Below are 15,836 nucleotides of genomic sequence, written 5' to 3'. Positions count from 1 at the left end.
TGCTCAGGGGCTACTTCTTACTCCTGGCTCTGCACTCAGGAATTTGTCCTGGCTGGGCTTGGGGGACCATATGGGATGATGGGGATTGAACCTTGTTGACTGTATGCAAGGCAAACTCCCTACCCACTATACTATCACTCTGGCCCCCTCAATTTTACCTTTAAGAAAGATTTTCAAAGCTAATACTACAAGGGATTATCTAGAAATTGTTTCAATATTTCCATCAGTGACCTGGCTAAAGATTTTGAAATTAGATTAATCCGTTTATAGATTGTTGAAAATTTAATTTGATTTTAGGAAGCTCATATAGAAAACAATTAAAGTCTTCCTATGAGCTTACCTCATAATCTGTTGTATTTTTATTTTCCTTTTTCTTAACGCAATTTAGATTGCCTCAGGGGGAAAAGTAACTTATTTTTTGGTCTGCCTAATATTTTTGCTGAATTAATGTATTTGGCAACTGTTTAGCCTTATTTGTTATCATCGCATAATATCCTTATTGATGATGATAATACACATTGAAATTGGAAAAAAAAATCTGTGCATATATTTTTACCGATTTTAGGAATATGAAGCAAGAACAGGGAGGATCTGTAAGCCACCACCTCAGTCCTCACGACGAAAGAATTTTGAATTTGAACCACTTTCTACCACTGCCCTGATTCTTGAAGACCGACCATCGTAAGTAGTGATCATTAGGCACACAGTTTATATTTTAAATTTAAATTTGTTTACTGTTTTACTTAAAGGATGCAAAGAAATTAGACATTGAAATGGGTTTTATTTTGTTTCTATATTTTGGAAAGTAGTAGTGTTCTGGAGCTACTCCTCTTTATGTACTCTGGGGTCATTCCTGGCAGTGTTGCTCAGAGGATTGTCATACCAAGGTTCAAATTTGGGCCTGGAGTGTAAAAATCATATGCCTTTAGCTATCTCTCCAGCCCTAGAATAGGTTTTTTTTTTTTTAAAGTTTAAATCTCAGTTGTATATGACAAAGTATTACAGAAGAATACATTGTTGATGTCCTAGCCTTACACATATTTTCCAAGTCTGTGAGATGATACATGAAACAAGATCTTGATTTTTATACCTATTTCAGTCCTCTCTGCCTTATTTATTATTTCTTGACATGTAATAGGTACGTAAGATGTATTTGTCTTCACTTTTTGTACCATGTACCTAATTATCAACCAGTTGTTTTAAGTATAAAATGAGGTGGCTGGAGAGATAGTTGTGATAGGGGTAGGGCTCTTGCCTTGCAACAGCCAATCTGGGCTTGATCCCTGGCATCCTATAAGGTCTCCCAAGCACTCAGGAGTGATTTTTGAGTGCAGAGCCAGGAATAAGCCCTGAGCACCACCATTTGTGGCGCCGAAACAAACAAAAACAAAACAGGAATAGAATTAATAGATTCTTGAACCAGAAAGGTGGTTCTGGTGGTAGAACACATGTTTTGCATATTGGAGAAGTTTGATTCCTGGTACCATATAGCTCCTCTTTCCCTAGCAGTGGCTCTGGGCCTTTGATCACCACAAGATATTGTCCCTGCAACAATATTTTAAAAATTCTAGTATTCAGGTGCTAGAGAGTACAGTGGGCAGGAACTTGTCTTGCACACTCCTAGCCCCAGCACCCCATTTGGTCCCAAGCACCTCCAGGAGTGGTCCCTGAGTGCAGAGCCAGGAGCAAGCCCAGAGCAAGCCCAGAGGCTGTGGCCTCCCCACACTTCCTCCCCCATGGGGGAAAAAAAAAAAGATAAACGTTCTTAATACCCAACAAGGCATCTTAAATTCTTCTTTCCTCATTTGTTTTATCCTATCTTAGCTTTCCATAAGGTGCTCTTCTTCAAAATATTATTTCTGGGGCCACAGCAATAGTTCAGTGGGTAGGGCATTTATTTGCCTTGCACATAGCTGACTGGGGTATGATCCCTGGCATCCCACATGGTCCCCCATATGGTCCCCAAGCCCATCAGGAGTGATACCTGAGCACAAACCAGGAGTAAGTGCTGAGCAATGCAAGGTGTGAACATAAAAAAAAAATAAAATTATTTCTGATTTTTTTCATATGAAGCATATCTCTCAAACAAGATCTTTTGTTTTCTAACTCATTTCCCCTCTTGGGCTCTCTAGATCTCTTTCTTCCTCCTTAAAGACCTTTTTTTTTCTAGTGAAAAAAATTACTGTTTATATTTATTTGTTTATTTTTCTTTTTGTCACTTTTTGGTGGCCTCCTGTTTATTCCACCCCTTGTTACTTGTTTTAGTTGACATCAGGTGATGCCTATTCCATGCTCTGTCTTCCTAGGTGCTCAGGGGACTGACCATGCAGTCCATGTGGAGATTGAACCTGGACACCCCACATACAGAGTATACACTTAGTCCATTAAACTCTTTCTCTGTTCCCAGAGAAAGAGTTATCATTAAACACTTTCTCTGTTTCCAGAGAAAGAGTTATTTATTCTAATAAACGTAATAAAAGAATCTTGATCCAGAAAGGAAAAGGTTTAGACATTATAAGGGAAAAAAGCTAGACATAGTACACTATTTTAAAAACTTTTTATTCTTCATTCTAAAGAATTGTAACCCTAATAATTTCTTTGTTCTTTTCTTTTTTTTTTAAGGATTTGGTTGAACATGTTCATATTCACTTTCCATCAGTTAAAAAAAGCTTTTCAGAAATTTAGTTATAAGAATATGTCAAAGTTTTATGTCAGCCTCTCAAAGAAAGAAGAATAAACCAGGTTAATTTAATGATTGGTTAGATGAGCAAGAAAATGCCAGCTGAGAGAGTTTTAGATTCTAGACTGATAGTGATATGTGTCCATTATATAAGAAAGTTCCCAGTAGGAAAATTAAGTTCCTTCTTACCTACCACGTCCTGTGGGGATTAGGCTTTATCTTTTCTGTCAAGTCTTTGACTTCAACCTTAAGTAATATCTGTTAATCTTAGTATTTCTTGTAGTTTGTACAAGTTGTTCCATGGAGTTAAAACTTAAAATAATAGGAACCAATGAGAGTATAGTGGGTAAAGCACTTGCCTTGCACTCAGCTGATTGGGTTCCATCCCTTGCACTGCTTATGGTCCCAATGAGCACTGCTAGGTGTGACCTCTGAGAACCATTGGGTGAAGTCTAAAAAACCAAACCAAACCAAACCAAAAAAACGAAAAGAAAAGAAAAGAAAAACTTGAAATGATATACTAGACAGAGAAATTTTATAGTTTATGATAACTACAGCTGCACTCAACTCTAATATGCTAATTTTAAATGTTTTAAAATGCTGAGATGCTCTGATTTTAAACTTTACTGACTAGGGAGCAGAGCAGTAATACAGTAGGTAGGACACTTGCCTTGTGCTTAGTCAACCCAGTTTCAATTTCCAGTACCTCATGTGGTCCCCTGAGTACTTACAGGAGTGATCCCTGAACACAGGAGTCAGGAGTATGCCCTGAAACCACTGTGTGTGACCCTAAGCCAAAATAAATAAAATTTACTATCTGAAATTAACATTAATTACAATAAATTTTATAGCTTTTATTTCTGTTTTTAAAATTTAAAATCTGTGATATAGAGTTCCAGTTACATGGTTACAGTTCCACTCAGCATTGAAATTCTATGATTTAATTTAAAAGTTTGTATACATTTTTAAGTGTAAAGAGATTTTTTCTTTCTTTTATTTTTTTTGATAATTGATTAATACAATTTTGTTTATGTAACTAAAATAGACTCACAAACAGAAGCTCTCCATGTATTGGAATAATGGAGTGCCTAATCATTTTTTGATTTGTTTTTATTTTGTTTTGGCTTTAAGGCCACATCCAGCACCTGGCTTATTGTTTATGAGGTCACTCCAGCAGTACTTGGGTGGGGTACCTTATGGTACTGAGCATCAAATCTAGGCCTCCTGCATGCAGAGCATGCATTCAACATTTTGTGCTATTTCTCTGCCCCCCAGCTATTCATTTATCTTTCATTCTTCTGTTGCTCTCAAGGATCCAGCCCTACAGTGCTTAGAGCCATCAGGGTTATACCTGCTGGTGCTGTTTATTTATTTATATATTTATTTATTGGCTTTTTGTGTCACATCCGGTGATGCTCAGGAGTTACATCTGGCTCTATACTCAGGAATTAGTCAAAGTTCTCAGAGGACCATATGGGATGTCAGGTATTGAACCTGGGTCTGCCGCGTGCAAGGCAAATTGCCCTACCCACTGTACTATGGCTCCAGCCCCTGATGGTGCTCTGAGGCGCTGGGAATTCAGTTTAGGGCACTGCCTTGCACGTTAGGCTTGTGTTCTGTAACTGAGCCATATCTCTGGCCCCTTTTGTTTTCAGCAATTGAACAGATAAAAATGGAGGCCTCATTTTTGTTTATTCAGGATAAAAGTAGATGAAAGGGCATGGCTGTCACCTGAATATTAAATAACTTTTTCCACTTAATCTTCCTCAGAATACTATTCTTAACAGATTTGGGCTAGCTAACACCTATCTTTTCAGAGGTTTAAAAGTCATGGCAGAGAATTATCTAATCTATAGGCATCCCTCTGTTTTTAATTAAAGCCAGTTTCTGGTATCATCACTACTTAAAATAAGGTAGTATTTGAAGTTTTTCCTCAACATGGAGCTTATGTTGGAAATTCCTTCAGTAAAAATCAATGCAGTGGTCCAAGGAAGGAGTTTTCCTTGCAAAGAGAGGCTGTGAATTAGTGCTTCTTTCCCTTGTCTTTGTAATGTGCAGATGCATCTATAATCATTGACTACATAGCTTATAGTTTTGGGGTAGGGGGGGCACATCTGGTGTCCTCAGGGCTTACTACTGGCTCTGTGCTCAGGAATCACTTCTACAAGGAGCCCATATAGGATGCAGGGATTAATTTTTTTATTGCCAATGTATTTAATCTCTTAGCAAGATAGTAAACAAACTTTTCTAAGTCTAGTAGAGGGAAACCATAAGTGCTAAGAAGTTTGTCTTGCCTTTTAAAAAAGATTCTTTTATTCTTCTTTCACAATTGGTTTCAAGGGTACAAATTTCTTAATTTGTTGCCTGTCTCTGAAGCTCTACACTATTCTTTCCCATCTGAATAATAATCTAGCTTGATAGAATATTCTTGGTGATATTTTTGTCCCGTATCCCTCCATTTTCTTCTGAGTTGTAGAGTCTTATTTGATAGATCTGCTGTGAATCTTAAGGGCTTTTCTTTGTACATAAGTTCCTTTTCGATCTTGCTGCTTTCAGCACTCTATCTTTGGATTATGACATTTTTGAGTACAATTTGTCTTGTTTTCCTAGGCAAGTGTATTTTCTCCAGGACCCTTCAGGCCTCTTGGATCTCAGTGCCTTAGTCCTCAACTCTGGGAAATTCTTTTCTATGATATTTTTGTTTGTTTGTTTGTTTTTTTGCTTTTTGGGTCACACCCAGCGAGGCTCAGGGGTTACTCCTGGCTTTGCACTCAGGAACCACTCCTGGCAGTGCTTGGGGGACCATATGGGATGCCGGGGATCGAACCCAGGTCGGCCGCATGCAAGGCAAACGCCCTACCCACTGTGCTATCGCTCCAGCCCCCTTTTCTATGATATTTTTAAACAATTTTTTCATCATCACATTTTTTTAAAACTTATTTATTTTTTAACTAGTGGATCACTGTGAGGGTACAGTTACAGATTTATACATTTTCGTGCTCGTGTTTTCCTCATACAGTATTCGAGAACCCATCCCTTCACCAGTGCCCATTCTCCACCACCAATAAACCCAGCATCCCTCCCACCCCCCAGTCCCATCTCCGCCCACCCTACCCTGCCTCTGTGGCAGGGTATTCCCTTTTGTTCTCTCTCTCCAATTGGGTGTTGCGGTTTGCAAGAGGGGTGTTGAGTGGCCATCATGTTAAGTCTCTAGTCTACTTTCAGCACACATCACCCTTCCCCCACATGTCCTCCAAGTACATTTTACTTGGTGTTCCCTTCTCTATCTGAGCTGCCTTTTCCCCAGAATGTGAGGCCAGCTTCCAAGCCATGGAGTCAACTGTCTGGTACTTATTTCTACTATTCTTGGGTGTTAGTCTCCTACTCTGTTGTTTTATATTCCACAGATGAGTGCAATCTTTATATGTCTGTCTCTCTCTTTTGACTCATTTCACTTAGCATGATACTTTATATACCCTTGATATCAACCCCTTATCAGATGGGTATTGGGTGAATATCCTTTCCCATTCTGTAGGTTGTCTTTGAATTCTGGTCACTGTGTCTTTTGTGCTGCAGAAGCTTTTTAGTTTAATGTAGTCCCATTTGTTTATCTCTGTTTCTACTTGATTGCTTAGTTCCGTGTCATCTTTGAAGATACCTTTAGCTTCAATATCGTGAAGGGTTTTGCCGACCTTGTCTTCGAGGTACCTTATGGATTGTGGTCTGATGTTGAGGTCTTTAATCCATTTTGATCTGATTTTTTGTGCATGGTGTCAGGTCAAGGTCTAAGTCCATTCTTTTGCATGTGGTTGTCCAATTGTCTGCTTTGTGATTGTTGAGAATGTCCCACCCATTCTTTTCTGGCCTTCGTGGTTTCATTGCACACATATGCAGAACGGCATTCAGCTAGACTTGAAGGTTGCCTCTGCAGCTCCTGACTCTTTAATACTCTGATGTGATACTCTCTCTTGTACTTTGAAACTCTAGTTATCTCAGTCTCCTCAACTCCTAATGCTTGTTTTCTCAACTTAGTAAGAATTGCTTCTCTCTTCTCAAGAGGAGCTGTGGGAACTGGGACTTTGAAAGTCCTGGGTATAAGCTCTGATTCTTGTAAGATTAGTTCTCTGTTTCATTTTAGAGAAGGATTACTGTCTTGTGCTATTTTTTAATCCAGTGTCAAAACCCAGCTGTTTAATATATTTTTCTCTGTAGCACTGTCACTGTTGTCCCATTGTTCATCGATTTGCTCGAGAGGGCACCAGTAATGTCTCCATTGTGAGACTTGTTACTGATTTTGGCATATCGAATATGCCACGGGTAGCTTGCGGGCGGGACACTCTCGGTAGCTTGCCAGGCTCTCCGAGAGGGACAGAGGAATCGAACCCAGGTCTGCTGCATGCAAGGCAATCACCCTGCCTGCTGTGCTATCGCTCTGGCTCATTAAAATAAAATTAAAGTGAGTGGATAATCCTTGTGGCCTGATTCCATTATGGCCTGAATTAGAAACCTTAATCATATTTCTTCCTTGCAGACATCACTGAGGAATGTGACTTAGGAAATGGAAGAAACTGTAATTTGAAAATTTATCATATACCTTTTCCCATCTTACCCAGTGAAAATTATTTTAAAAACGGATTCCAGGTGCCAGAGAGATAACACAGTGGGCTGGAGTACATGCTTTGGTTGCGGGAGGCTCTGGTTTATTCACTGGTACCACATGCTCTCCTGAGCACTGCCAGGAGTGACCCCTGAGTATAGAGCTGTGGATTGCCTCTGAACATTCTAGGTATGACCCCCAATACAAACAAAAGGGAAAATAAGCCACCTGTATTTTGAAAGCCAGACATTTTTTTTTTTTTTCGAGAAGAGGTGGGTTCCTCCCAAGTGGTACTCAGAAACTCAGGGGCCACTCTAAATGAGACTCATCCTGACTTGTGGTTTGGTGCAGGAATTCAAGAATGCAGTGCTGCTTAGGCCTTGTTGTGTTGGGAATATGAGGGACAACTGTTGGTCCCTTGGGGGCTTCCAGGCCACACACTGTGATGCTTGGGGACCTCCAGCTGGGCTATACCTGGCAGTGCTTGGGAGATCATGCAATGCTGGGAATTGAACCCAGGTCTGGCACATGCGAAGCATGCTTCCTAAGTCCTATAATATCTTCCCAGCTCCTCAAAGTCGGACCCTTTACTGATCTACTTGGATATGTGATAATATTAAAAATACTCTTTTGCAGTCATATTTAAATTATTGACTCTATGAAGTTTGTGTCAATTTTTTGTTTAGAATGTTATTACATAGCTCTAATCTGGAAAAGCAGTTTGTTACAAAAGTTTACTTGCACTAACTGTATGACCCAGGAATTCTACACATACTCAAAAGAAATGGAGATGAATATTTATGCTAGTTTTACTTACAGTAGTCCTAAACTGGAAGTAGTCTCTAAGTTTATTCACTACTCATCAGTTAAAAAGAATCTAATATATAAGAACACTTTGGGATTTCAAAATCATGTGGAACAAAAGGAGTCATATACAATGCAATCTATGTGTAATATTTTAAGAGGCAACCAGATTTCTATAGTTGAGAAATCAGAAGACACAAGTGCCTAATTAGGACATTTAAGTATCAAGTGCAAAGTAGTCACAAGGAAACTTTGTGAAACAATGGGAATGTTCTGTATCTTGATTGGTGTATTAACTGTGCTTTTATGTACATTTATCAAAATCTTTCAAACTTTGCCCTTAAAATATGTTTATTTTATTATATGTAAATTATATGTACAAAGTTACTGGAAAAACTAGTTCAGTATGAAAATATTGAGTGAAATCTGACATGTTTAAATAATTATAAGCATATATACATATGACAAAGAGATTTGTATATAACACAAATATTAATAACCTGAGTTCAGATTATTTTCTAAAACTTAAGAGTTCTAAACTTTTACTTCCTTTGTTTTTTGGGGGGGCCACACCCAGAGATGCTCAGGGGTTATCCCAGGCTCTGCAGTTAGGAATTACTCCTGGTGGTGTTTGGGAGACTACATGGGATTCCAGAGATTGGACCTGGGTCAGCTGTATTCAAGGCAAATGCCCTACTCTCTACTGTCACTCCAGCCTGAAGCTTTTTAATGTATGAAATGGGGTTAGGTTAAGAATTCTTAGTAGTTGGTATTAACAAAAATGTAGTTAATAACTTTAAAGCATATCTTTAAAACTGACTTATAGAAATTTTTTAATCCCAGAAACCTTCCTGCCAAATCTGTGGAAGAAGCTTTACGTCATCGACAGGAATATGATGAAATGGTGGCTGAGGCTAAAAAGCGAGGTACACAATTTAATTTTATTTACTGATTTCAACAGGAAGTTAATTTGGTTAATCTCAGTAGGAAAGTAGGTAGTAAAATTGATCTAGTCTTTTAGATGATGCTGATTTTTTTTCTAATTAAATTTGTTCTTAGAAACAAAATGTCACAGTGGGACTATAATTTTTCTGCAAGTAATTTTTGTTGTTGTTTTTTGGGCCACACCCAGTGGTATTCAGGGGTTACTCCTGGCTCTGCACTCAGGAATTATTCCTGGCGGGCTCACCATGGGAATGGCAAGGATCATATCTTCTTCTGGAAATTGTGATTTCTGATTTTCTGTGGAGTTTTGTGAGTAAATGGTACATTTGGACACTTTAATTTCAGTCTTATAAGGTGAAATATATTTTAAAAGTCGGGGGCTGGTCAGGTAGTATAGAGGGTAATGCTGATGCAGGTTTGATTCCTATCCCCCCAACTTTTGCCAGGAGTAATCTCTGAGCACAGAGTCGGGGTTCCCCCCAACCTTTGCCAGGAGTAATCTCTGAGCACAGAGTCGGGGTAAGCCCAGAGCCAGAGGTATACCCCTACTATTGAAAAAGCATATTAGTTGGTTACTCATAGTTTGACAGTTATTTTACGACAAATTTTCATTGATTAAATATAAATAGAATAATATAGTAACCTATTTAAATTATTTTTCTGGCCTTTGGACTTTTTTTCCACTGTTGTATAATAGATTTTTTATTTTCAAATTCCTTTTCCCTTTCTTTTTTCTTGCACACTTTCCAGCATTTTCTTTTCTCTCTCCCTTCTGTTCTTGCTCCCTTTTTCTTTCCTACCTGTTCCAGATTATTTTTTAATAAGCCTTTTTTTGTAGACTTAGTAAAAGGAGAAGGGGGTCTGAACTAGTTATTTGTATTGAAATAATTATTATTGTTTAAAACAGAAATTAAAGAAGCACATAAAAGGAAAAAAATAATGAAAGAACGATTTAAACAGGAAGAAAATATTGCAAGTGCAATGGTAATTTGGATCAATGAAATACTACCCAATTGGGAAGTAATGTAAGTAAGCAAACTTCCAGAATTCTAGCCTATCTCTAAAGATCTTATGTTTTGTTTTATCATATTATTCCTTAAGCTGTGTTTCATTTCTTGGCTTAGTTATATAGTTAACAACTGTCTGAAAAATTCCATATTTATCTCTCTGTGCTCTGCTTTAATAAATCCTTCAGTCTCTGATACCTTCTTCTTACTGACCCTTTTCTATGCTGCCTGGTAGAATCTTATATTCTTTGAATCCATTAAATGCTAGTTGATTCATGAAGCTGTTTATTTTCTCAATTTTCTTAATTTTAAGATATTATTTACTGGAGCATGAGCTATAAATAGTACAACAGGTAGGGTGTTTGACTTGTATGTGGCTGGCCCTGGGTCCAATCCTTGGCATCCCATATGGTTCCCCGAGAACTGCCAAGAGCAATTCCTGAATGCAGAGCCAGGAGTGATCTCTGAACATTGCTGGGTATGGCCCAAAAGTAAAAAAAAACAAAGATATCATTGGATATAATGGCAAGTGTCTTGCAATGGGAATATTAAACATGTATTTTGTAAGGTGTATTTATTAAATATTAAAGTGATTTTACCGTGCTTTCTTGATAATATAGTATATATGATTCTACCCTTTTGTCATGTCCCATTAAGCTTTTGACACCAATATGTCTCTTGCTTTACTTTGCCTTCCATGTTTTTATGGTTTTTGTGTATTTCTTATCTTTTTTCTAGAAGATAAGAAATGTTTTATCTTCTATGTGTAGGAGATGTCTCCTGCAATAGCTCGTTAGTAAAGGGCATACTTTAAGAATTCGTTAAATATTGGCACATACAGCAGTTGTAATATGAGTCTACATGAATAATTGCATTTGATTTTTACAAACCTTCCTTATAGTGAAACTCAAGAGAATTTAAGCAATTTGCCAAGGTTATTTGATAAATGGTTAAATCAGATTTGAACTCAGATATATCTGGTTCTAGAGCCCATCTCTCAGTAGACCATACTACTTCTCAAAGACAACCTTACCTATAGTAAAAACTGATTTTTGTCTTGGTATTGACAATAAATTTTGTGTTCTTTATCCCATTTTTTCATAATTGTTTATGTATCTCTGATTCTCTTGCATTTTCTTAGTTTAAGCAGCTAGAAAATTTAGTTTCCTTAAGTCAGTACTGCCCTTTAGAGTATTATATATTTTTCCCATTGGGTCCCATAAAGTGAGGAACAAAAATGTTTATTATGCAAGCTTTTTTTTTTTTATAAGAAACTTTATTTAAACACTGGAATTTACAAAGTTGTTCACAATTCAGTTGTTATTTCGGATATTTAATATTCCAACACCAGTCCCACCACCAGTGGGCCCAGATTCCCATCCAAGCCCTGGGTCTGCTTCCTTAGCAGGCACAAAGTAATTTACTTTATATTGTTTGTTACAAAGCATATCTCATAGTGGTGTGGCTATAGTCATAGTGTGAAGATGTACTGAGCTGATAGGAGTGAGATGATCCTTCTGTTATTTTCACTCATTGAGTTAGTGGGCTTCTACTCAGTTTTCCCGTCAAATTTTCTCTACTTCTTCTGGGTGGGCTGTCAGCTCTGTGAAGTTTGTGCTGCTGCACACTTCATGAACTTTGAAGCTGTCAGCATCTCTCTGGCATTTCTGAAATCAGTTGTAAAGCTGGATGGTTTCTCTGGTAGTGGTGGGTGCCAAATATGGGTGGGTAGAGTGCCGGGCCTTTGGCAGGTGGGGAACTCTGTCTGCCCCCATCCTTGCTAAGGCTCTGGAGATCTAGGCTGGTAACTCCAATGCTGGTATCTTTTCAAGATCATATTATGTAAGGTTTCTTTTCTAAAAACAAAAAGAATACATCATTTGTAACAATTTTCTTTCTTCTCTCTCTCTCTCTCTCTCTCTCTCTCTCTCTCTCAATGGGTAACTCATTTGTATTGATTATCCCTCTAAGTGAAACCAAAGATTCTAACATCTATCTCTTCATATGGTGTGTTGGCAGTATATAATCTGAATTTTGTAACTGTGTTCTTAAGATCTTGTCATTAGATCACTTGGCCATAGAATTGGCAAATCATCATGCAGCTGGTATCTTGGTATAAAAATAATGTTTTTTTTATCTCTCTCTTTAATTCTAGGCATAGTACAAGAAGAGTTCGAGAATTGTGGTGGCAGGGATTGCCCCCTAGTGTTCGTGGGAAAGTTTGGAGTCTGGCTGTAGGAAATGAACTAAATATCACTCCTGGTTTGTATTCTATATTCAGTTACTCCCACATAAATAACTATCTGCAGAATTATAAAGCAATTAGTAGATTAGCCATTTAAAATGCATTAACATTTACAGTGTCATTTTAAGACCATGCTTTATTCTCTCTAAAGCCTGTTATGATTTAATAAGTATATTTCACATTATATAAACAAAACTTGTGGGTTTTCCATTAGTTTACACCCATCAATAATTTCTTTACATCTAAATATTTTAACTGTAATGTAGATAACTTCAGAAAATTCTGGTATTCTAGAGAGCAATGCATGAGTAAATATATACAGAGAAAAATAAAATAGCCTCATTGTGAAAACATTCATCTTTCAAGTTTCTTTTTTAAAAAAGATTTTTTTTCACCTTCTCTTTACATTTGTTGTTCTTTAAATTAATGGATGCAGCTTGTACTTGACTGTGGGTCTCTCACACTTGGTTGCAGTTCTTTCCAGGAATCACACTCTGTAGTTGTGGTACTTGCACAGTACCCGATGCAGTGCATCAGAGATTTCACAACTGTGGAATGTGGTGCCAGGGATTCAGCATGTTAGGCAGTGGCATTTAGCATGTTAGGCACTGCTAGGGATTGAAATTATGGCTTCATGCTTGCAAGGTTGATGCTCTAATACTGAGCTATTCCCAGATCCCAAATACTATCTTTTATTCTTTTTTAAAAAATGCGTACATGCATGCGTGTGTGTGTGTGTGTGTGTGTGTGTGTGTGTGCGTGCGCGTGCACGAGCACAGAGGAAGGGGAGAGGATAAGAGAGAATAAGAATATTCAGCATTACTTAGGGGACCAAGTGTTGCCTATCTAGATCTCCCTGGCTATATGATTAGAAATTTCTTCATTTCTACCCAAAGCAGTCTTTTTGAATTTTTATTCAAATACTTTATTTTGTTTTATTTATTTATTTTTGCTTTTTGGGTCACACCCGGCAATGCACAGGGGTTACTCCTGGCTCTGCACTCAGGAATTACTCCTGGCGGTGCTCAGGGGACCATATGGGATGCTGGGAATCGAACCCGGGTCTGCCGCGTGCAAGGCATATGCCCTACCCTTTGTGCTATCGCTTCAGCCCCATCAAATATTTTAAAGTTTGGAAAAAATAGAAAAAGAAATAAGACTCAGGAGATTGAGAATTTCTTAAAACCTTTAAGAATAGGAGCTATGATAGTAGATTTTGTGAATTAAAAAAATAGGTAAAACTGGGAAAATAGAAAATGAGAAAAGTGAAATAAAAGAGATTTTGTTGAGGATCTTTGCATCAGCATTCACTGGAGATATTGGTGTGTAATTTTATTTTTTAACAATGTTTTTGTGTGGTTTTTTTGGGGGCCGCAAAATCAGGGTTTTACTCCTGCTTTACACTCAGGAATTATTTCTAGTGGTGCTCAGAGGACCATATGAGATGCCAGGGATCAGGTAGAGTTTCTTAGGCATTCTAAGAAACTGAAAAGGATTTCTAAGTAGACCCTCTTTGAAGAATTGGAAAAATTCACTAGTGAATTCGGGTGGGTGTGAACTTTTATTTTTGTAGCAACTTTTTTTTTCTTTTTGGGTCACACTCAGCAGTGCTTGGGGGTTACTCCTTGCTCTGTACTCAGAATTACTCCTGGCAGTGCTTGGAGAACCATATAGGATGCCGGTTGTCGAACCCAGGTCAGCCATGTGCAAGGCAAAGGCCTTACCTGTGTGCTATAGCTCCAGCCCTTTTGTAGCAACTTTTGATTTTTGTACTAGTAACTGGTACATTCAGGTGTCCTACCTCCTAACTAATTAATTATTGGGATGTTACAGGATTTTAAACATTTATCTATTTCTTCTAGATTCTATACTTTTGTGGTTTCCACTATAAAGTTTTATTATTTTCTTCCTTATGCTTACTTTGGCTCAATTTTTCTTTATTTAGTACATAAGATACATAGTTAACACATGCTTAGCTCTAAACTTTTATGACACTTTTTGCTGTATCTAATATGTTCTGGGTAGTTTGAGTCTTCGACTTAATTTGTTTTTAGCTTTATTCTCTGGTTGTGCAGCAGTAAATTGCTTAGTTTCCAAATATTTGCGTTTTTCTTAGCTTTCTATGTTTTGTTTTGTTTTGGCAGAAGTCAGACCACACCCAGTAAAGTGACTACTTAGTAGCTGGGGGATTGTTCCTGGTGGTGCTAAGGGAATTATAAGGTGTCAGGATTGAATTCAGGGCTACTGTATGCAAAAATTGCACTCTAACTTAAATGAACTATCTCCTTGACCCTCTGCTAAGTTTCTGTTGAAGCAAATTTGCTTTTGGTAACCTTCTTTGCCTTCAGTGGTTTTGATAGCTTGACTATTTATTGTACTTTTTAAAAATCACATATGTAACCATTGGAGAATAGTAAGAAAGAATAATTCTTCTAAAGTTTGTTAATGTAGTTCAAGTCTTGATTGCACTATATCAAGTTTATAAACTTGGGTTTAACATTACATAACATCTAGAATCCTTAGTTTTGTTCATCTGTAAAATAGGGTTAAGATTATTATTTTAAAGGAGTATGTAAGTTTCTTCAATAATGTTTATAAAATTCTCATGAAAGTAAAATTTGCTGAGAGTATGCAGTATTGTATTCAGAAAATCAGACAGTGAAACATGCTTATCTGAATGTGTTCTCAGATCAAGTCCAAGATACATCTTTGATCAAGTCCAAGATACATCTATGCGCAAGCCTGATATATCTTTAAATCTGCTTCAAGCTCTGCATTTGTAGACTCAGAATAAATGTTTGACCTGAGCTGTTAAACATGGAACTGTACTGCAGTAAAAGTCTGTTCTTACAGTTAAACTCTGTTAATCTTCCCTGGAGAGATGTTCATTGATGAAATGCCTTACAACATTTTTTACTTGTAGATCTATTTTGTGGCTTTCAATTGTGATAATTTGTTTGATAAGTCTTTCTGCTTTCAAGACTGTTTTAAAATTTGGGGAGATTAGTAAAGCTGGACCAGGTTCAGCTTTACTAATAAAAATAAAAAAGCATGATCATAATTTGATACCTGATAACTGCAAACTAATTTTTTAAATTTTTAAATATCCACCTCTTCTACCAAGTTATTGATAGAGGTAGGCACAAATAATAGATTTAAAAAAATTATTTGGGGGTACCTCCCAACAATGCCCAGTGACCTGAGGGCCACGCTGGTTAATACTTGACTAACTGAACTGGGTGATTCACTGCTAGGGCCTGACAATACAGCATCTGAGGAAAGGAAATTTATTTTTCACTGTATTCTGTTTAAATTAAACATGATTATGTGAAAGCAAAATTCAAACAAAGGTTATTTGACACAAAGAATGTTCTGTTTTTTTAGCAGTATATAAAGGTTGGTGGTTAGACAGGAAATATTTTTGTTCTTTTTTTTTTAAATGATACTGTTTTGCACAATGTAAAAAGTAAAAAAATATAATTCGAGAATTTAAAAGATTTTAATTCTATTATGGTTTAATGAGCTTTTTTTTTTTTTCTTTTTTGGGTCACACCCGGC

General features: G+C 37.2%; 1 protein-coding gene across 3 annotated transcripts in view; it reads left to right on the top strand.

Moving 5' to 3' along the window:
* Positions 1–15,836, top strand: part of TBC1D12 (TBC1 domain family member 12) — an 84,139-nt gene that overhangs the window by 48,041 nt on the left and 20,262 nt on the right. For all 3 annotated transcript variants that reach the window (XM_055119155.1, XM_055119154.1, XM_055119156.1), the window contains exons 3-6: positions 566–681; positions 8,925–9,007; positions 9,934–10,051; positions 12,189–12,295. In XM_055119155.1, coding sequence (XP_054975130.1) covers positions 566–681; positions 8,925–9,007; positions 9,934–10,051; positions 12,189–12,295 — 424 coding nt within the window. The remainder of the gene's footprint in view (positions 1–565; positions 682–8,924; positions 9,008–9,933; positions 10,052–12,188; positions 12,296–15,836) is intronic.

This window comes from Sorex araneus, chromosome 11 (genome assembly GCF_027595985.1).
Source record: "Sorex araneus isolate mSorAra2 chromosome 11, mSorAra2.pri, whole genome shotgun sequence".
Taxonomy (NCBI): domain Eukaryota; kingdom Metazoa; phylum Chordata; class Mammalia; order Eulipotyphla; family Soricidae; genus Sorex; species Sorex araneus.
The sequence above is the reverse complement of the archived record's forward strand: the minus strand, read 5'-3'. Positions and strand labels throughout refer to the sequence as shown.